The following is a 14077-nucleotide window of genomic DNA, read 5'->3' on the forward strand; positions in this document are numbered from 1 at the left end:
GTTCCCATCCCCTGAGCCTTGCATCCCAATGCACCTGTCCTCATCCCCATGCCTTGCATCCCGATACACCTGTTCTCATCCCCTCTGCCTGCACCTCAGCAGGGAGCCGTCACGGTGTCTGCCTTGCCTCAGCTCACATGCAGGTGTCTGAGAATGGGGATGTTTCTCTCCCCAGACTCACTTATAGACTTCACTAATCTCATTTAAAGAAAAAACCTAGTTTAGTTTTTAGCATCGTCATCACTGTCTCAAAGACAAACCTAGCCTTATGCCCATGCTCTGAGTGATGCTTCACTCAAAGATGCTCTTCACTGACTTCAAGGAAGCTTGAGAAGCATAATTGTGAGTGACCAGTTCTAGGGAAGCAGACACAAAGTGAGAGCATCACAGCTAGGGATGGCATGCAGTGTGGGCTGTGCAGCTGCAAACAGCCCCACACAAGGAAGAACAACGGTGCCAATGCCCTGCTTTTCCCACCCACCCATACACACCCAGGAAACACATCTACAAGGAGCATACTCCAAATTGCAAGCTGAAAATTTGCCCAGGGCCCTGTCTGTCTGGAAGCAGCGTGGGAGTCTGGTATCCCTGAAAGCTCTTAACAATAAGGCTGGTTATCCCCTGAGAGACGCAAATGAGCTCCAGCTGGACAGTGAGATGAGAAGGCAAAGGTGGAGCATCCCTCTCTTTGTGCCAAGGTCTTGGATACTGTCTCCTCCGGGCCAGCAACTGCTCCCAGGCCTACAAGGTGTACAAACAGGTCCCACCACTGCCCTGTTTCTAGCAATGTTTCAATTAACCTCTACCACATTTATTTAGTGACTGCCAGTTATGTCACTGGCTTTCCTCTTGCCAGGGATAGAGAATTCTTAAAATTAGTGTAGGGAATTATTATAATGTGTCCATCCCCTTTCATGTAATGACCACATGAGATCCCATCCTGCACACTTTATCAAGGGAATCAATCACATCTTCCCAGTGACTCTTACCATAGTGCATCAGGGAAGTAGTTACTGACTTCTGTCCACATTTATCCTGTTCTGGGATTTCCAGAGCCCTTTGAGAGGGTAAGCAGGTCCATCTGCCATTTCCCAAGGTTAAGAAAAGTTTGATATTACCAAGGTTAGTTCTGGGGACAGTAAAACAATCAAAAAGGTACTAAAATGCAGAAACATTCAGTATAAAACAATTGCATAGGATATCTGTGTACCCTTGCAGGAGGCAAAAATAATCTGAGCAGCTGTTTTACTGAAATGGTCTAGGAAATCCCTTGCAATGGTCCCTCTTCTTGTTGTATCTTTGGAATGAAATACGTTAAAATGAATTTGTGCATGTTTTACAGGTAGCAACAGCAGAGCCCTCAACACCAATAGGCTTTTTTCATGTAAGACATAAAACATTTGACATGGAATGTACTATTAACACCAGACCGAGGGGGGAGAAGCATCCAAGGACTGATTTCCATTTCAAACTGCATTCTGGCACTTTGTACTCCAGCACCATTGGTGGATCAATATTTAATGCCCGGAGATTCTGGCTCTGCAGGAGTCATGTCAGGGGACCTCTCGAGCCAATCTGCTTGGGTGGAGGAGTGATAATTATTCATGTGCTCCTGCCTCTTGCTCCTTCTCTTGCACAGCCCCACTCTGCTGACTCAGTGCCTTATTCAGTCTTCTCTCCCTCTCTCCACTGCTGTAGCTGGACCCCTTTGCCTTCTCCGCCTCTGAGAGCTGCACATCCCAGCATGGCTAAAACAGCAATGGGTAAGAAAACGCCTCTCTTTTCCTTCAGCCAACACTAAGGCTGCTGTCTCCTAGGTCTGCTACCTACCCTGGGTGTTCTTCTCGCTCGCCCAAAAGTTTAGGAAAAAAAAAATCAAGAGAACACGGAACGTATTTTTTATTTCATTGATCAGAGAAAAAAGGAGAGGGTGGGTGGGACATGGGGATGTTTTAACGTTTTAGTACCTAACCAGAGATCAGATTAATTATATAGCAATGGGTGAGGTCGGCATATGAGCATGGCAAAATTTTGAAACGGTTTTCATTATTTTAAAGGTTAATAGATATTATATATATATATATATATATATATATGCATATATATAACACAGATATAGATAGATACTATATATGTGTGCGTGTGTGTGTTTATATATATATATATATATATATATATATAAAGAAAGAAAGAAAAAAAAAATAAAAACGAACGGTAAAGTTATCCCTGTAGTCAATGTGCCTCCACCCATCCCCGCCGGCCGGAGTCAGCGCTGCCCTCTACCTCTGAAACCGGGTGGGGAGAAGAAAAGAAGAACGGGGGAGCGGCACCGCCGCCCGAAGGGGCTCGGCGCGGCTCGGGGGCTGCGGGCGGGGCCGGGCCGGGCCGGCGGGCCGCGGTGCGGTGCGGTGCGGGGCGGGGGGGCTGCGGCGGGGCGGACCCCGCCAGGCGCGCACTGCGGCCGGCCGCGCCCAGCCCGGCCCGGCCCCGCACGGCACCGCGGGGCTGCGGGCGGGGGCGAGGGGGAGCCGCGCTCGGCGCTGCCCCGGCGCTGCCCGCACCTGCAGTCCGCCGGGGGGCGGGGGCCGGTGAAGTAGGTCACTGCATCACGGAGAGCCGGTGTGCGCCAGCAGCGCCCGCCCTGCGCTCTCTCCCGGGGGCAGCCGGCGGGGCTGCTGTTACCTCGCGTTTCGCAGCGGCGCGGAGAGCATCCATCCCCCTCCCTCCCTCCGTCCCCCGCAGGAGCCGCGCCCTGCCGCCGCCGCGGCGCCCCCGCCCCTGCCCGTCCCGGGAGCGGCCCCGCGGGGCGCGGCCCCTCCGCCCTGCCCGGCCCCGCGGGGCTCTCGGCTCTCGGGGAGCGCCTGCCCGCCCGGTCCCTGCTGCTCCTGCTGCTCCTGGCGGGAGCGAGGGGCGGTAGCCCGGCACTGGCCCCTTTGTTCGAGGGAGGCTGCTGGGTAGGGTGGAAGAAAAAATCCCAGTGAGGGTGTGGAAGAAGGAGAGGGAGAACAGTCGTGGGGTCGGGCTGCTGAAAGCGTCCAGACCCTAACGCTCCTTACGGTTGGTTTTTTGTTGGTGTGGGGGGTTTTTTGGATTTGGGGTTTTTTTTTTTCTTTTTGAGGAGGAAAGAGGCTGGACCTGCATTTGACGCATTCAAATTCAAGTTTTCACAATCATTCACCATTAATGTCATGCACACGCAAATCCCACAAAATAAAGATGAAGTGCTCCCAACACGATTAGTGTCCTCTCCAAGAAGCAAATCCAGTTCAAATTTCCATTTGTGCAGATTCTTGTTACCGCTGTTCATCGCATTGCACGAAGTTACAGCAAACCCTCCTGGCACCGGCTGAACCCGATGCATTACCCCAAAGCGTTTATCTGAATGCTGATGTTCCGCTCCTAAGGAACAATTGCTGTGCATTGAAAGCATTCTAACCCGGCTGTGGCACCCTTGGGAGCCAGGCATGAGACAGCTGTAGATGCAAACAGAGCAGGGACGTGAGGGCTGCGGGAGCCTGGCCAGCCCTGCAGTGCCGAGCACGCCGTCCCCTCCCCACTGCAGCAATCCCGTAATCAGTATTGATAATTTGTGCTCGGCCGGGGACTTAGCGCTGCAGAAGGCCTGTTAGGAATTCTGTCACAAGGGAAGGAAGGGCTCCTCAGCCTGGTGTTAATGATCTCTCATCACACAAATATAAAGATTTCTACGGCAAGGGTGATGCCAGGAATCATTAGGTTTACCCAGAGACAGAGGGACTGTGTGGCGCCACTTTGTCTATTAATCCCTCGTTAACGAGCCACCTATACCAGCTATAAAAAGCCATGCAGCCCCCTAGCTCCAGTTTCCAAAAATACTATTTACAACAACATTCAATTATAAAATTAAAGTTACTTTATTAAAAGCATCTCCTATCTTTAAACTCACAAAGCTTAAAGGATTCTCCTCACCATTTCTTTCTTTAAACTATATTCTTCCTTGTTATCGTTATACATAGACAACATTTGTCTAGACAGCCTATTAGAATAAACCACTTTATTTCAAGAGTTACAACAAAGCAAGAAATTTTATTTTCATGTGGAAAAATAGATCCATTCTCAGTAATGCACATTTCCAGTTAGGGCTAAATGAGCTGCATTTGTTCCTGTACTCAAACTTTACCCAGTAGAACACTGAAAGAACTACAGAGTTCTGATTTTTTTTCCTGTTGAGCACCAGATTTTGCAAAGCGGCAATAAAGGCTAGGTCCTGCTACCACTAGAGCCAGCAAAACATTTCTAATCAGCTTAAACCAGCCCACTATTATGTTTCTGGCCCTGGTCCAGCAAGGCACTTAATCAGGTGTCTGAGCATGTGAATAGTCCTACTGGCTTTGGACAGAACTCTTCACATAACTCAGGTTAGGCAGATGCAAAACACCTTGAACAAGCCTGTGTTCATATTCTGCAATAGAAAGCAAAATTAAGCCTAAATTTCTATTAAGCTGTGTAAAATAAAAGGTTTTCAGGGAAAGCTCCTTTTACTTATGTAGGAGTTTCAACAGCTGCAAGAACTTCTGGAGATCATTACACTCTGAATGCCCACAAGATTCTTCTTTCTGTTTAGTTTACATAGTATATGAATGATACATGCCACACAAGCATCTTTGGGGTTTTTTTTAAGCGTGTCTTTTCTTGAAATTCCATGTAACACTGCTGTACAGAAATTCTGAGGGCTCTAAACTTCGTCCTCCCCCTGACACCATCTTAATTGTGTATTAGATAGAGGGACTCCTTCACACCTTAAGCTCCCAAGCAAACAGGTGGTGTGTTACATAAATCAGGGCCTTTGCCCTGATTTATGGCCCACAATCAGGTCACTACAGACCAATCAGGCCACATATCTGGTTTGATAAACTTACTTAGTGTAAAGTACATTGATGGCAGTGTGGAGGTGAAGCAGTGTGTGATGCCATTGGAACTGAAAAAGTGTTTGAAATCATTATTTCATTGTTTTGTTGTGATGTTTTATTTAAAGACTATTTATTGTTCTAACATCTTCAGACAGCCATCATATAGAAAATCTCAGTCCCGATTATGGTTCTAGTTTATTTTATAGGAAGTTATTTAACATAAATACGCGGGGTATGTGTTAATAGTGTGTTATGAAAGTGTTTTAATGTCAACTCCTTTTGAGATAGTCAGGAACCCTGTAAGGTGATGAATGGGTGGGATTATGAGGATACAGGAATTGAGGCAGCGCCATGCTCCCTCTTTCTCAGACATAACAAATAATAAATTGTCAGATATAAAATATCTGAGTGAGACTGATTGAACCATTGTAGAAGTACTTCAGAGCTGCTGTTCTGCTCTGTCATTTGCATTTTAGTTATAAGCTCAGACCTTGATACTTACCTTGATGGATGCAAAGCCACTGCTGAGTTTTTCTGTTAACTGAGTACGGCATTATTAGTTTATCTGGTATGTAACATACATATGAAGTCATAAAGAAGTGTGTGGTTGTTGATTTTGACTGCTTCCATTATTTTAATAAGTGGCCTTTTTGTACTGCAAAGGGGTAAGAGTTCTGCCTGTAGTCTGCCGCTACACTTAAACAATTGCTTGATTGTCAACAATTGCACATGAGTAGTCATCTGAATATGAATGGCAATGACAAGCTTCAAGTTAAACAACATATGGCTAAGTGCCAGGCTGAATTTGGACTGAACACGCTTCTTTCCATATTATTCAGTTTTTAGCTGAAGGTTTTAACCTTCCGCTTTTATAAATAAATGAATATACATCAGCTCTGAATTATTTCCAACTGCCACAGAATTACATGTCTGTAAATAGGAAGTTGCTTTAAGAGAAGAATGAACATAGGCAAGTAACAGAAAGTTATTTATTGTATCATAATTTTGGCAGAAATGTAATTTGGCTGAGATACCACTGTTTCAAATTTTTTTAAGAACTAGGAGAAGACATCACAGAATATGCTGGGTTGGAGGACACCCATCAGGGTCACTGAGTCCAACTCCTGGCCCTGCCCAGAACCACCCCCCAGACTCACACCGTGTGCCCAAGAGCACTGTGCAAACATTTATTGAACTCTGTCAGGCTGATGCTGGGACCACTTCCCTGTGGAGCCTGTTCCAGTGCCCAACAACCCTCTGGGTGAAAAAAATGTTTCCCTAATATAATTTTGGTGTGATAAGGAAACTGAAGTGGTAGCATTTCAGTTGGGTTTTTTTTTTTTTTTCCTGTGAACTTTTATTACTGAGCTAATATAAAAATGTTGGTAAAATTTACTAAAGAACTGAGGTTAACACCTATTCATATTCTTTTCTTGGTTTTTAAAGACTTGATTACTCTTCCTACTATTGAGAATTAAGACAGGAATAATTTTAAAAAGAGTCCATATGGCTTAGGATTTATATTGCCTCATAGCAGTTCTTTACTTACCCTGAGGTGTACAGGCAGGAGGGATGGAACGTCATCTATTCCATTTTCTTATGGAATATAACCCATAACACACCGAGGAAATAAAAATAAACTTCAGCAGCTTGAACACTTCCAAAATGTTCTCTCACCTCCACCTCCATTGCCATCACCTCTTTGTCCCAATATAAGCTCTAGTTAGGCTAAAAACTTCCCTGTTTAATAATGTAATCCTGTAATTCATTCACATAGATTTTGTGAATTTGGATTTTCTTTAATTTTTTATTTAAGACTGGAAATTTTTTACTATTGGTACTTGTTCAACAATAGTACATTTCTCTATATCACATTTTGCACACTGATTTTTTATTATATATACTGTGTAATCTAACCTTATGGTTAGATTTCTCTCAGGTGACGCATTAATTTCTTTAGAAAAGAATTCTCCATTTTCAAATTAATAGCATTCATTTGAGAAAAAAAAAAAACCTCATTGCAAAAAAGAGGTGGGGCACTCACATCCAGCAATATATTTAGGTAGTGTTTAAGCCTTCAAAGACTATATTGATTCTCCTAATTGCTGCAGAGAGAAGTGAGCATTTTTTTGTAGTCTAAAACACAGAGAGCAGAAGGTTCCCATGACAGATCAGTATGGGCAATACTTGACCTGTGCAGCATTTTCATGTAGGTCTAATTTAACTACTATAATAATTCACAGACAAAACAGGCAAAGAGATGCTCAGCACTTCTGAAAAATAACAAACATTAGGAGTCCTAAAGTAGGCATCCAAAAATGGTGTCACACCACATAATTGGTATAGTGACTCACTAAAAGCTTTGCTAAAGCTGGTACAGCAAAAAAAGCTGAAGATAAGGGACTGAAGGTGGCACCTGGCCCTGTGACCAGAGGCAAAGAGAGAGAATGTAAATTTGTCTTTCAACTTAGGGTATTAGGCTTCAAAATCCTTTATCCTGGCACTTTTGGTCGCTCTGCCCAAGAGGAGGAGCAAATGGAACACCATGAAGCAGCAGTGCTTGCTTACCTCTGCAGCAACAACCTGCAAAAAAATCCACTGTCAGTTCTCCATACAAGTCACCTTTAAAGCCAAAAAAGTATTGCCATCCTCAGTTGGCTTGTAGAGAACATGCCTTCTTCAGCATTTATCCATAAAATGGATGATAGATGAACCAACTTTGAAATGAGTCTTGCCTCACTGGAGCCAATGGAGTGCAGTACAGCCACTGGCCCCAGCACAACCAGCTGCTCTTTAGTCCATGGGGACACAGAGACTGGCAGCTGATTTGGAGCAATGGCTGCTATTCACAGTCCTTTCTAGGCTGCACACAACCCTCACACTATTCCATGGATACAGTCTGAGGTGGTGTTGGTTTTCATTCCCATTAAAAGGACTGTTGCTCTCACTCGGAAGGGCGGGTCCCCAGTTCCACCGGGGACAGGTATCTCAGTCCTGCAAGGTGCTGGGTACCGTGACTGCAGTGCAGACAGTACCTGTCCCTCTAGTTGCTCAGAACTTTTCAAACATGGACAAAAATGGCTTTGGAGACCTCAATCCACGTGGACCCGCATCCTGAGTCAAAAAAAAATGGACTGATGCGTAAATGCTGGCTCCTGGGAACTAAATACTTATGACATCATGTGTCTGACAAATACCAGCATACAAAGCTGATCTGAAATTATTTCATTTTCTCTTCCACTTATGTTTTTCTTTTTCCTGTCTTCTAATACATAATTTAACCACTGAAGTAAATTTAAGCTATTTCTGCCAGGATGTGCAGTTAAATTGGACCGCATCTGCACAAAATATTAGGCTTTGCTGAATATATTCAGAAATGTTATTTTTCTGAGCTATAGCTTTCAATCCAAGCAGTTCATAAATAAATTATGATTTATGCATTCATTCTAAAGCACAAAACCTATCACTGTTGTAGCAGTTATTTTGTGAAATTGTGATCCTTCACAGACACTACTACAAAACAGGATTATTAGGAGTTTTTCACCAATCTTGCCCCAAGCAGTAGTTTGGAGAGGTGACTGAGGATAGGGTTAGTAGTGAGATACAGGCATGGCTGTCCCACAGCAACAGGGAGAGGTCAGCACCTCTGGCTATGATCAAGGTCTGCCCAGAGTAAATGTACTCATAATTTGGTGGCCCAGAGGAAAATGTCAGGAGGAATGGTGAGACTTCCACTGTCCCTTGGACTCCTCACACACAGCCTTAGGGAAGCCCTGGCTCGGTCTCTTCCATTGTGGGGAGTGGAGAAGGTGTGGCAATGGGTGCCCTCCTGCTCCTGAGCCAAACAGCTGGTGGGTGGCCTCCAGCTGTGCTGCTGGGGTGTGGTGGCCCTTGTCCCTGTGTGTCCTCCTGCCCACAGAATACCAGAGCCACCAGCTGCGTCTTCTTTCCACTCTCCCATGGGAAGAACATCATGCTAAAGAGAGGAAAAGGGAGCACACAGGAGGGAGGATGACCTACACCTAGGAGCTGGGATCCCAGGGGCATCACTGGATTTTGCATATATGGCAAAATAGAAACCGTTGTGGAAGCAGCAAATAGAACCTGAGTTCCTTTGGGTGACAGGATGCTTTGGCTTGAGTGGAAATTTTGGGAGTTTGACCCCAGCTCTGGCATTTTCCAGTCAAAGATGTCACTGTAGGCAGTTGCTCCAATGGGCAGGAGTAAGACAGCCAGCAGCATTCCTTCTCAGATACATTTTAAAAGAAAACTGTGGCTTGTTCCTGTGTTTATGATGAGCCCTGTGCTACCTATGTGTGCCCCACACTCCCAGGAAACAAGCTACACAGATTTCTTCAGAGGACTGGCTGTGAGCTGGAGGAACACACAATTCCCAATGTTAGTGGCTTAAACATTTCAAGTCTGAGCTATCCTTGCTTGTCCAAAGTTCAGCACCCTACAATGCACACCAATTTAAAGAGCACAAATTGTGGTTTTCTGTATTCTCATGACCTCTCCTCATCTGTGCAGGAATCTCTGGGTTCCAGATCCTTGATTTAGAAACCTGAGTTCTCTTAAGCATCATTTTAGGCACCTAGTTGCTTTATTGGATTTGTAGGTTAATCATTTTATGACCTGACTTTCTCCTCTTTAAGATGGGGATAATCTTGGGTACTTACCTCAGAGCTGGGATGTGAGGTTATGTTCCATACTGCATGAAAATGTGTAACCATGCTCTGACATTATAGAAGTGCCAAAATCCATACTGATCAGATTAAGAAGCAGAGCAATTTACCTGCTAAAGCTGTATTAGCATTCTGTGCTATTGAGGTACTTTTCTATAATCCTTAGGGAATTTCTTAGGGAAAGAAAAAATAACAATGTGTGTATTTTATGCTACTGAAGGCACAGAGTTCTGCAAATTCAGAATTTTCCCTAAGCTAAGGTATACGCTGCTGGAAGGTAGATGAAGTATCTACATTTAAATATATTCACTTATCTCTAAGTAGCTAAAACTTTTGATCTTGATGCTTTCAAAATTGCTGAAAACACAAATTGTCCTTTTGGACTAAGATTTCTGATATATACATGTTTAAATTCATCCTCTGATTTCTAGTAGGATGACTCTACATGTCATTTCATTGGTGGAGCTCCCTGAAGTGACTAATAAAATCATGTCTATTATTTTTCTTTTTCAAAAGATTGTGGAGACCACAGCCATGTCAACGATGCACAAAGTGTTTTTAGCAAATTGCTATATGGAATTGCAGCAGAAATTACCTTTTTTGGTTTACAGGTATTTTTGTACTGCAAATCCTCCAGTTACCTGAATGGAGCTGTAAGAGAAGTTGCGTGTACCTAGGATATCTTAAAGCAAATGCATCAATATCCATAATTTTTCAAAGACATTTTTGGAAGTGAAATTCATTTCTGTAACCCATTTCATTAGTCTGTTAACTATTTTGATGTATTTGTTGCTTACTTTATTCATGTGAAAAGAAAGGGTATCTTATGTCACTCAAGTCATGTTTGTATCAATCACTTGAATATACCTTCTTTGTCTCCAGGTGCTGATTTTTTTACATAGATGTAATACAAAAAGCTATTTCTAAGCTGATATTTTTTCTATATGTTCAGATATCTTTTGATGCTGTCAAGACTGCAGTTAGGGGACTTTCAATATTGTATGCTGTAGGTAGGAATGAAACTCTGATTCCTGATTTAAAAACCTAAATGTTTAATATTTGTCAACAAACCACTTGTTCTCAAGGCAAAAAACTTTTACTGGGAAATGATGTTTTAAGTCTAAATATCATTTTCCAAGTAAAAGATCAATAATGACTTAAGAAAAGTAATAGTAAGGTATTTTTTTAAGCTGCATTGACAATTCAAGTTCCTCCATTATTTTTTTCACAGTGAAACATTAAGGGAAATATCTTACTTAGGGAATCATTCTGCATTTGATTAACAGTGTAAAGTATTTCATCTTCTTGTTGTGAGAGGCTTGAAAAACAGGGATAAACATGACAGAAGTACTTTCAAGTCCTCTGCAAAATTGTAATTATCAGTTTGCATCGTTTGCCAGTGCTGCTCTAGAGGTCTCATCTCTGCTGGCATCCTGGTTTCTGCACAAAGATGTAGCAAGTCTGTCAAGGGTAGAAATTGCAATAAGAACAAATTCTGAACCCATGCAGCAAAATGAAGGCATTTAGATAAGCAAACAGGTAATCTACAATATGAAGGTTGCAAAAGTATATTTAGTGCACTTCTATGTAGTTACACAAACTGAATTTCCAAGATTTAAAAAAAAAATTAAGAAAAAGTATCGTGGAAACAGAACATTATATCAGATGGACCCCAGTCTGTCCCTGAACTGTGACTACTATAGTCACTTAATGTAATTTGTATGTAGGGGAAAGTCTGAGATAGCAGTTAGGAAAATTTCTATTTGATAAAACTCCCAATGTTCTTGTGAACAATCTACCATCCTAATCCATTTCCCATCTACCACATCCCCATGACCTACTGATTTCCAGTCTCATCAGTTTCCTTAGTACCCTTTCCCTGATTTTCTCAACCTAGTTTCATTATCCAGTCAGTCAAGTGTTATCCTCATTCTTGATCCAGTTTCAGTCATCCTATTCCTTAACTGACTTTACCTGCTTGGTTTTCCTTCTTTATTTGTTTTTTAATTTTTCTGCTCTTGGCAATTACTCCTGCAATGCAGATTCAGCTCTCATCTCTTCACACAGCTGCTTCATTCTTGTAGTCCTTCATACTTCCATGAGGTCAGAAGGGGAGGAATTGAGACCACAGGATACAACTATCCTCTTTTTTTTCCAGTTTCCAGTGCTCCTGTGGTCCACAACATCACTCTTCGCCCACATGGAATCAGAATCCAGCACAAAGTGGCTTGAGAGAAGCTGGCTGTAAAGCTGTTTTGTGTCTCTCAGACAAGGCTTAAGGCTGAAATCTGATATTTCACTGACTTATTCCCAGGCCAGGCCTGGACAAATTTTTCAAATGAAGAATGATTCCCTGGCACAAAGCACTAGAACCTTTCAAACAAGTGCAATAACCACTTGCTTGGCTTACCCACACACATGTATTTTTCCCTAGTCATCATCACGGAAATAGTGAAATGTTTTTAGCTAAAACCTTCTCCAAAATTCAGGAAGAAGCAGCCTTCCAGCCAAGAAAACTGTAGACCAAATTATAGTTTAAGGATGTGATGTTCAGTGGAAGGACAGATTTTCTGATGCAGTGGGAGAAACAAAGCAGCATAAGGTGGGAAATAGCAATGGCTGACAGTGTTGCACATTTAAATAGCTAAGATGTGCAAAGGCCAGGAACACCAACCTGGACAGAATTAAATACTAAACCAGGGGAAATCTGTGGGTGAAGTAGACTCATGTTGGTTTACATCTGATGAGCCTATTTTCCCTCTTTAAAACTCCCAAAGCATCAACTTGGGAGGAAACCTCTCCTTTATTATTTTTTAAAATCATGTAAGAGCCAGCTACACTAAAAAAGCAGGAGAATTTTATTATTCAGAAAAAGAAACTTCTTTTTTATACTGGAAAAAGATCATATAGTGAAAAAGACAGAATAGGCTGTTGCAAATTGACATTTGGGAATATCTAACTCCTGCTGCTTTTAGAACATATTAAAATGCGATGGACAATCCGATTCCGGAAGTTTGATAAGTCTGTTGTAAATGACAGGCTAAAAAGCAAAGAAGTTCTGATTTGCTGTTAATGGCAGATTGTTGATGCTGGTGCACAGTGCCCTGAAAATTTCACTATTGCAGGATTCTTTTTTTTTTTTAATTTTAAATGAGACAAACACCCTTACAACAACAATCAGTGGATTATCTCTGCAGGGATCAGCTCCTCATGTGGTTAATTTAATAGCAGAGCAGTGTCTCTGAATTCATCAAGATTTTCTTGCAAGTGTAGGCTGGTATTGCAGAAAAAATAGAGAGGCTCAGACAGAGAGAGCTGCAGAGAGAGATAGACTGAGAGAGCAAAGGTGCTCTAGAAATTTTCAGTAATATTTTGGAATGAGAAAAATACCACTAAATTGAAAAACAGTAAAAAAGAAGGAAGGAGAAGAGAAAGATGAAAAAGAGAGGTGGGTCATGAAAGACTGGGAAATAATTGGGCACAGTCATATTCCCAAAAGTCCCTATAAATTGGTATAGCATAATCATAATCATTTATGCATCAATTTTACATCTTCAAAAATCAAAGTGCTTCTATTATGCAAATCAGAGCAAAGCTACTTAAAACACAGGTCACTTCACTGCAAGCAGTATCTCTTGTTCTAGTTTTATTGTAGCATCAATTGTAATAAAAAATATCGTCCCAGCAAATGTTCCCTTTCAGCCAATTTAATCAATTCTGAATAATATACTAATTTCTTTGCACCATCAGTGTCATTTCCAAGAAGAGGCATCATTCTTTATCTTTTTTTTTTTTTTTCTTGCTAATTTTATTCATCTTCTGGTTAGCATACTCAATAATATTTATAATTTATGCCCAACCATGATAGAGTTTATATGCTGTTGAGAGGTATCATTATTTTCATTATGGAAGCAATCAAATGTTTGCATGTATGCATAAAGTCATGGCAGGATACAATAGCAGAAATATAAATCTGGTAATTAGTAGTAATAACTGCATAGATTGTTTAGGTAAAGGTCACATAGAAAACTCTGAAAGCCACAGAGTTACAGATGTGTGTCATATGAAAGGGTTTGTTTCTGTCATTTTATGAATTTGACCACCTCATTTAGTGTGGTGGCTACCTTAAGCCACCTATTTTCCCAGTTATTCCCCACATCCCTGATAGCCCTCCACTGGACTTTCAGGTATTCCTCCATGTCACTCTGAAATTGGGGGATCCAAGACTGGATGTAGAACCTCAGGTGCAGCTCCACAGCACCAAACCTTCAATCAAAGGTGAACCCAACCAACCCCTCCTGCTGATTCACACCCACCTCTGCTGCTTCTGTCTTCCAACCCTGGATGTTTAAAAGAAAGATTGAAGAAATAGGAAAAAAAAGAAAAAAAAAAAAAAAACACAAACTCTCCCTTGTGGGATTTTTTTATGCTAGCCTACACATGCAGAATTTATTTCTACAAACTTTTTAAAAAAATAAGTCACTTCCCCAGTATCCATTCCTG

At 42.1% G+C, this 14077-nt stretch overlaps 1 protein-coding gene across 1 annotated transcript in view; it reads left to right on the top strand.

Moving 5' to 3' along the window:
• Positions 1 to 1547: 1547 nt before the first annotated feature.
• STMN2 (stathmin 2) overlaps positions 1548 to 14077 on the top strand; it is a 39836-nt gene continuing 27306 nt past the window's right edge. The window contains exon 1 of the mRNA XM_059485423.1: positions 1548 to 1763. Coding sequence (XP_059341406.1) covers positions 1745 to 1763 — 19 coding nt within the window. The 5' untranslated portion in view covers positions 1548 to 1744. The remainder of the gene's footprint in view (positions 1764 to 14077) is intronic.

Source organism: Ammospiza nelsoni, chromosome 1 (assembly GCF_027579445.1).
Source record: "Ammospiza nelsoni isolate bAmmNel1 chromosome 1, bAmmNel1.pri, whole genome shotgun sequence".
NCBI classification, from domain to species: Eukaryota; Metazoa; Chordata; class Aves; order Passeriformes; family Passerellidae; genus Ammospiza; species Ammospiza nelsoni.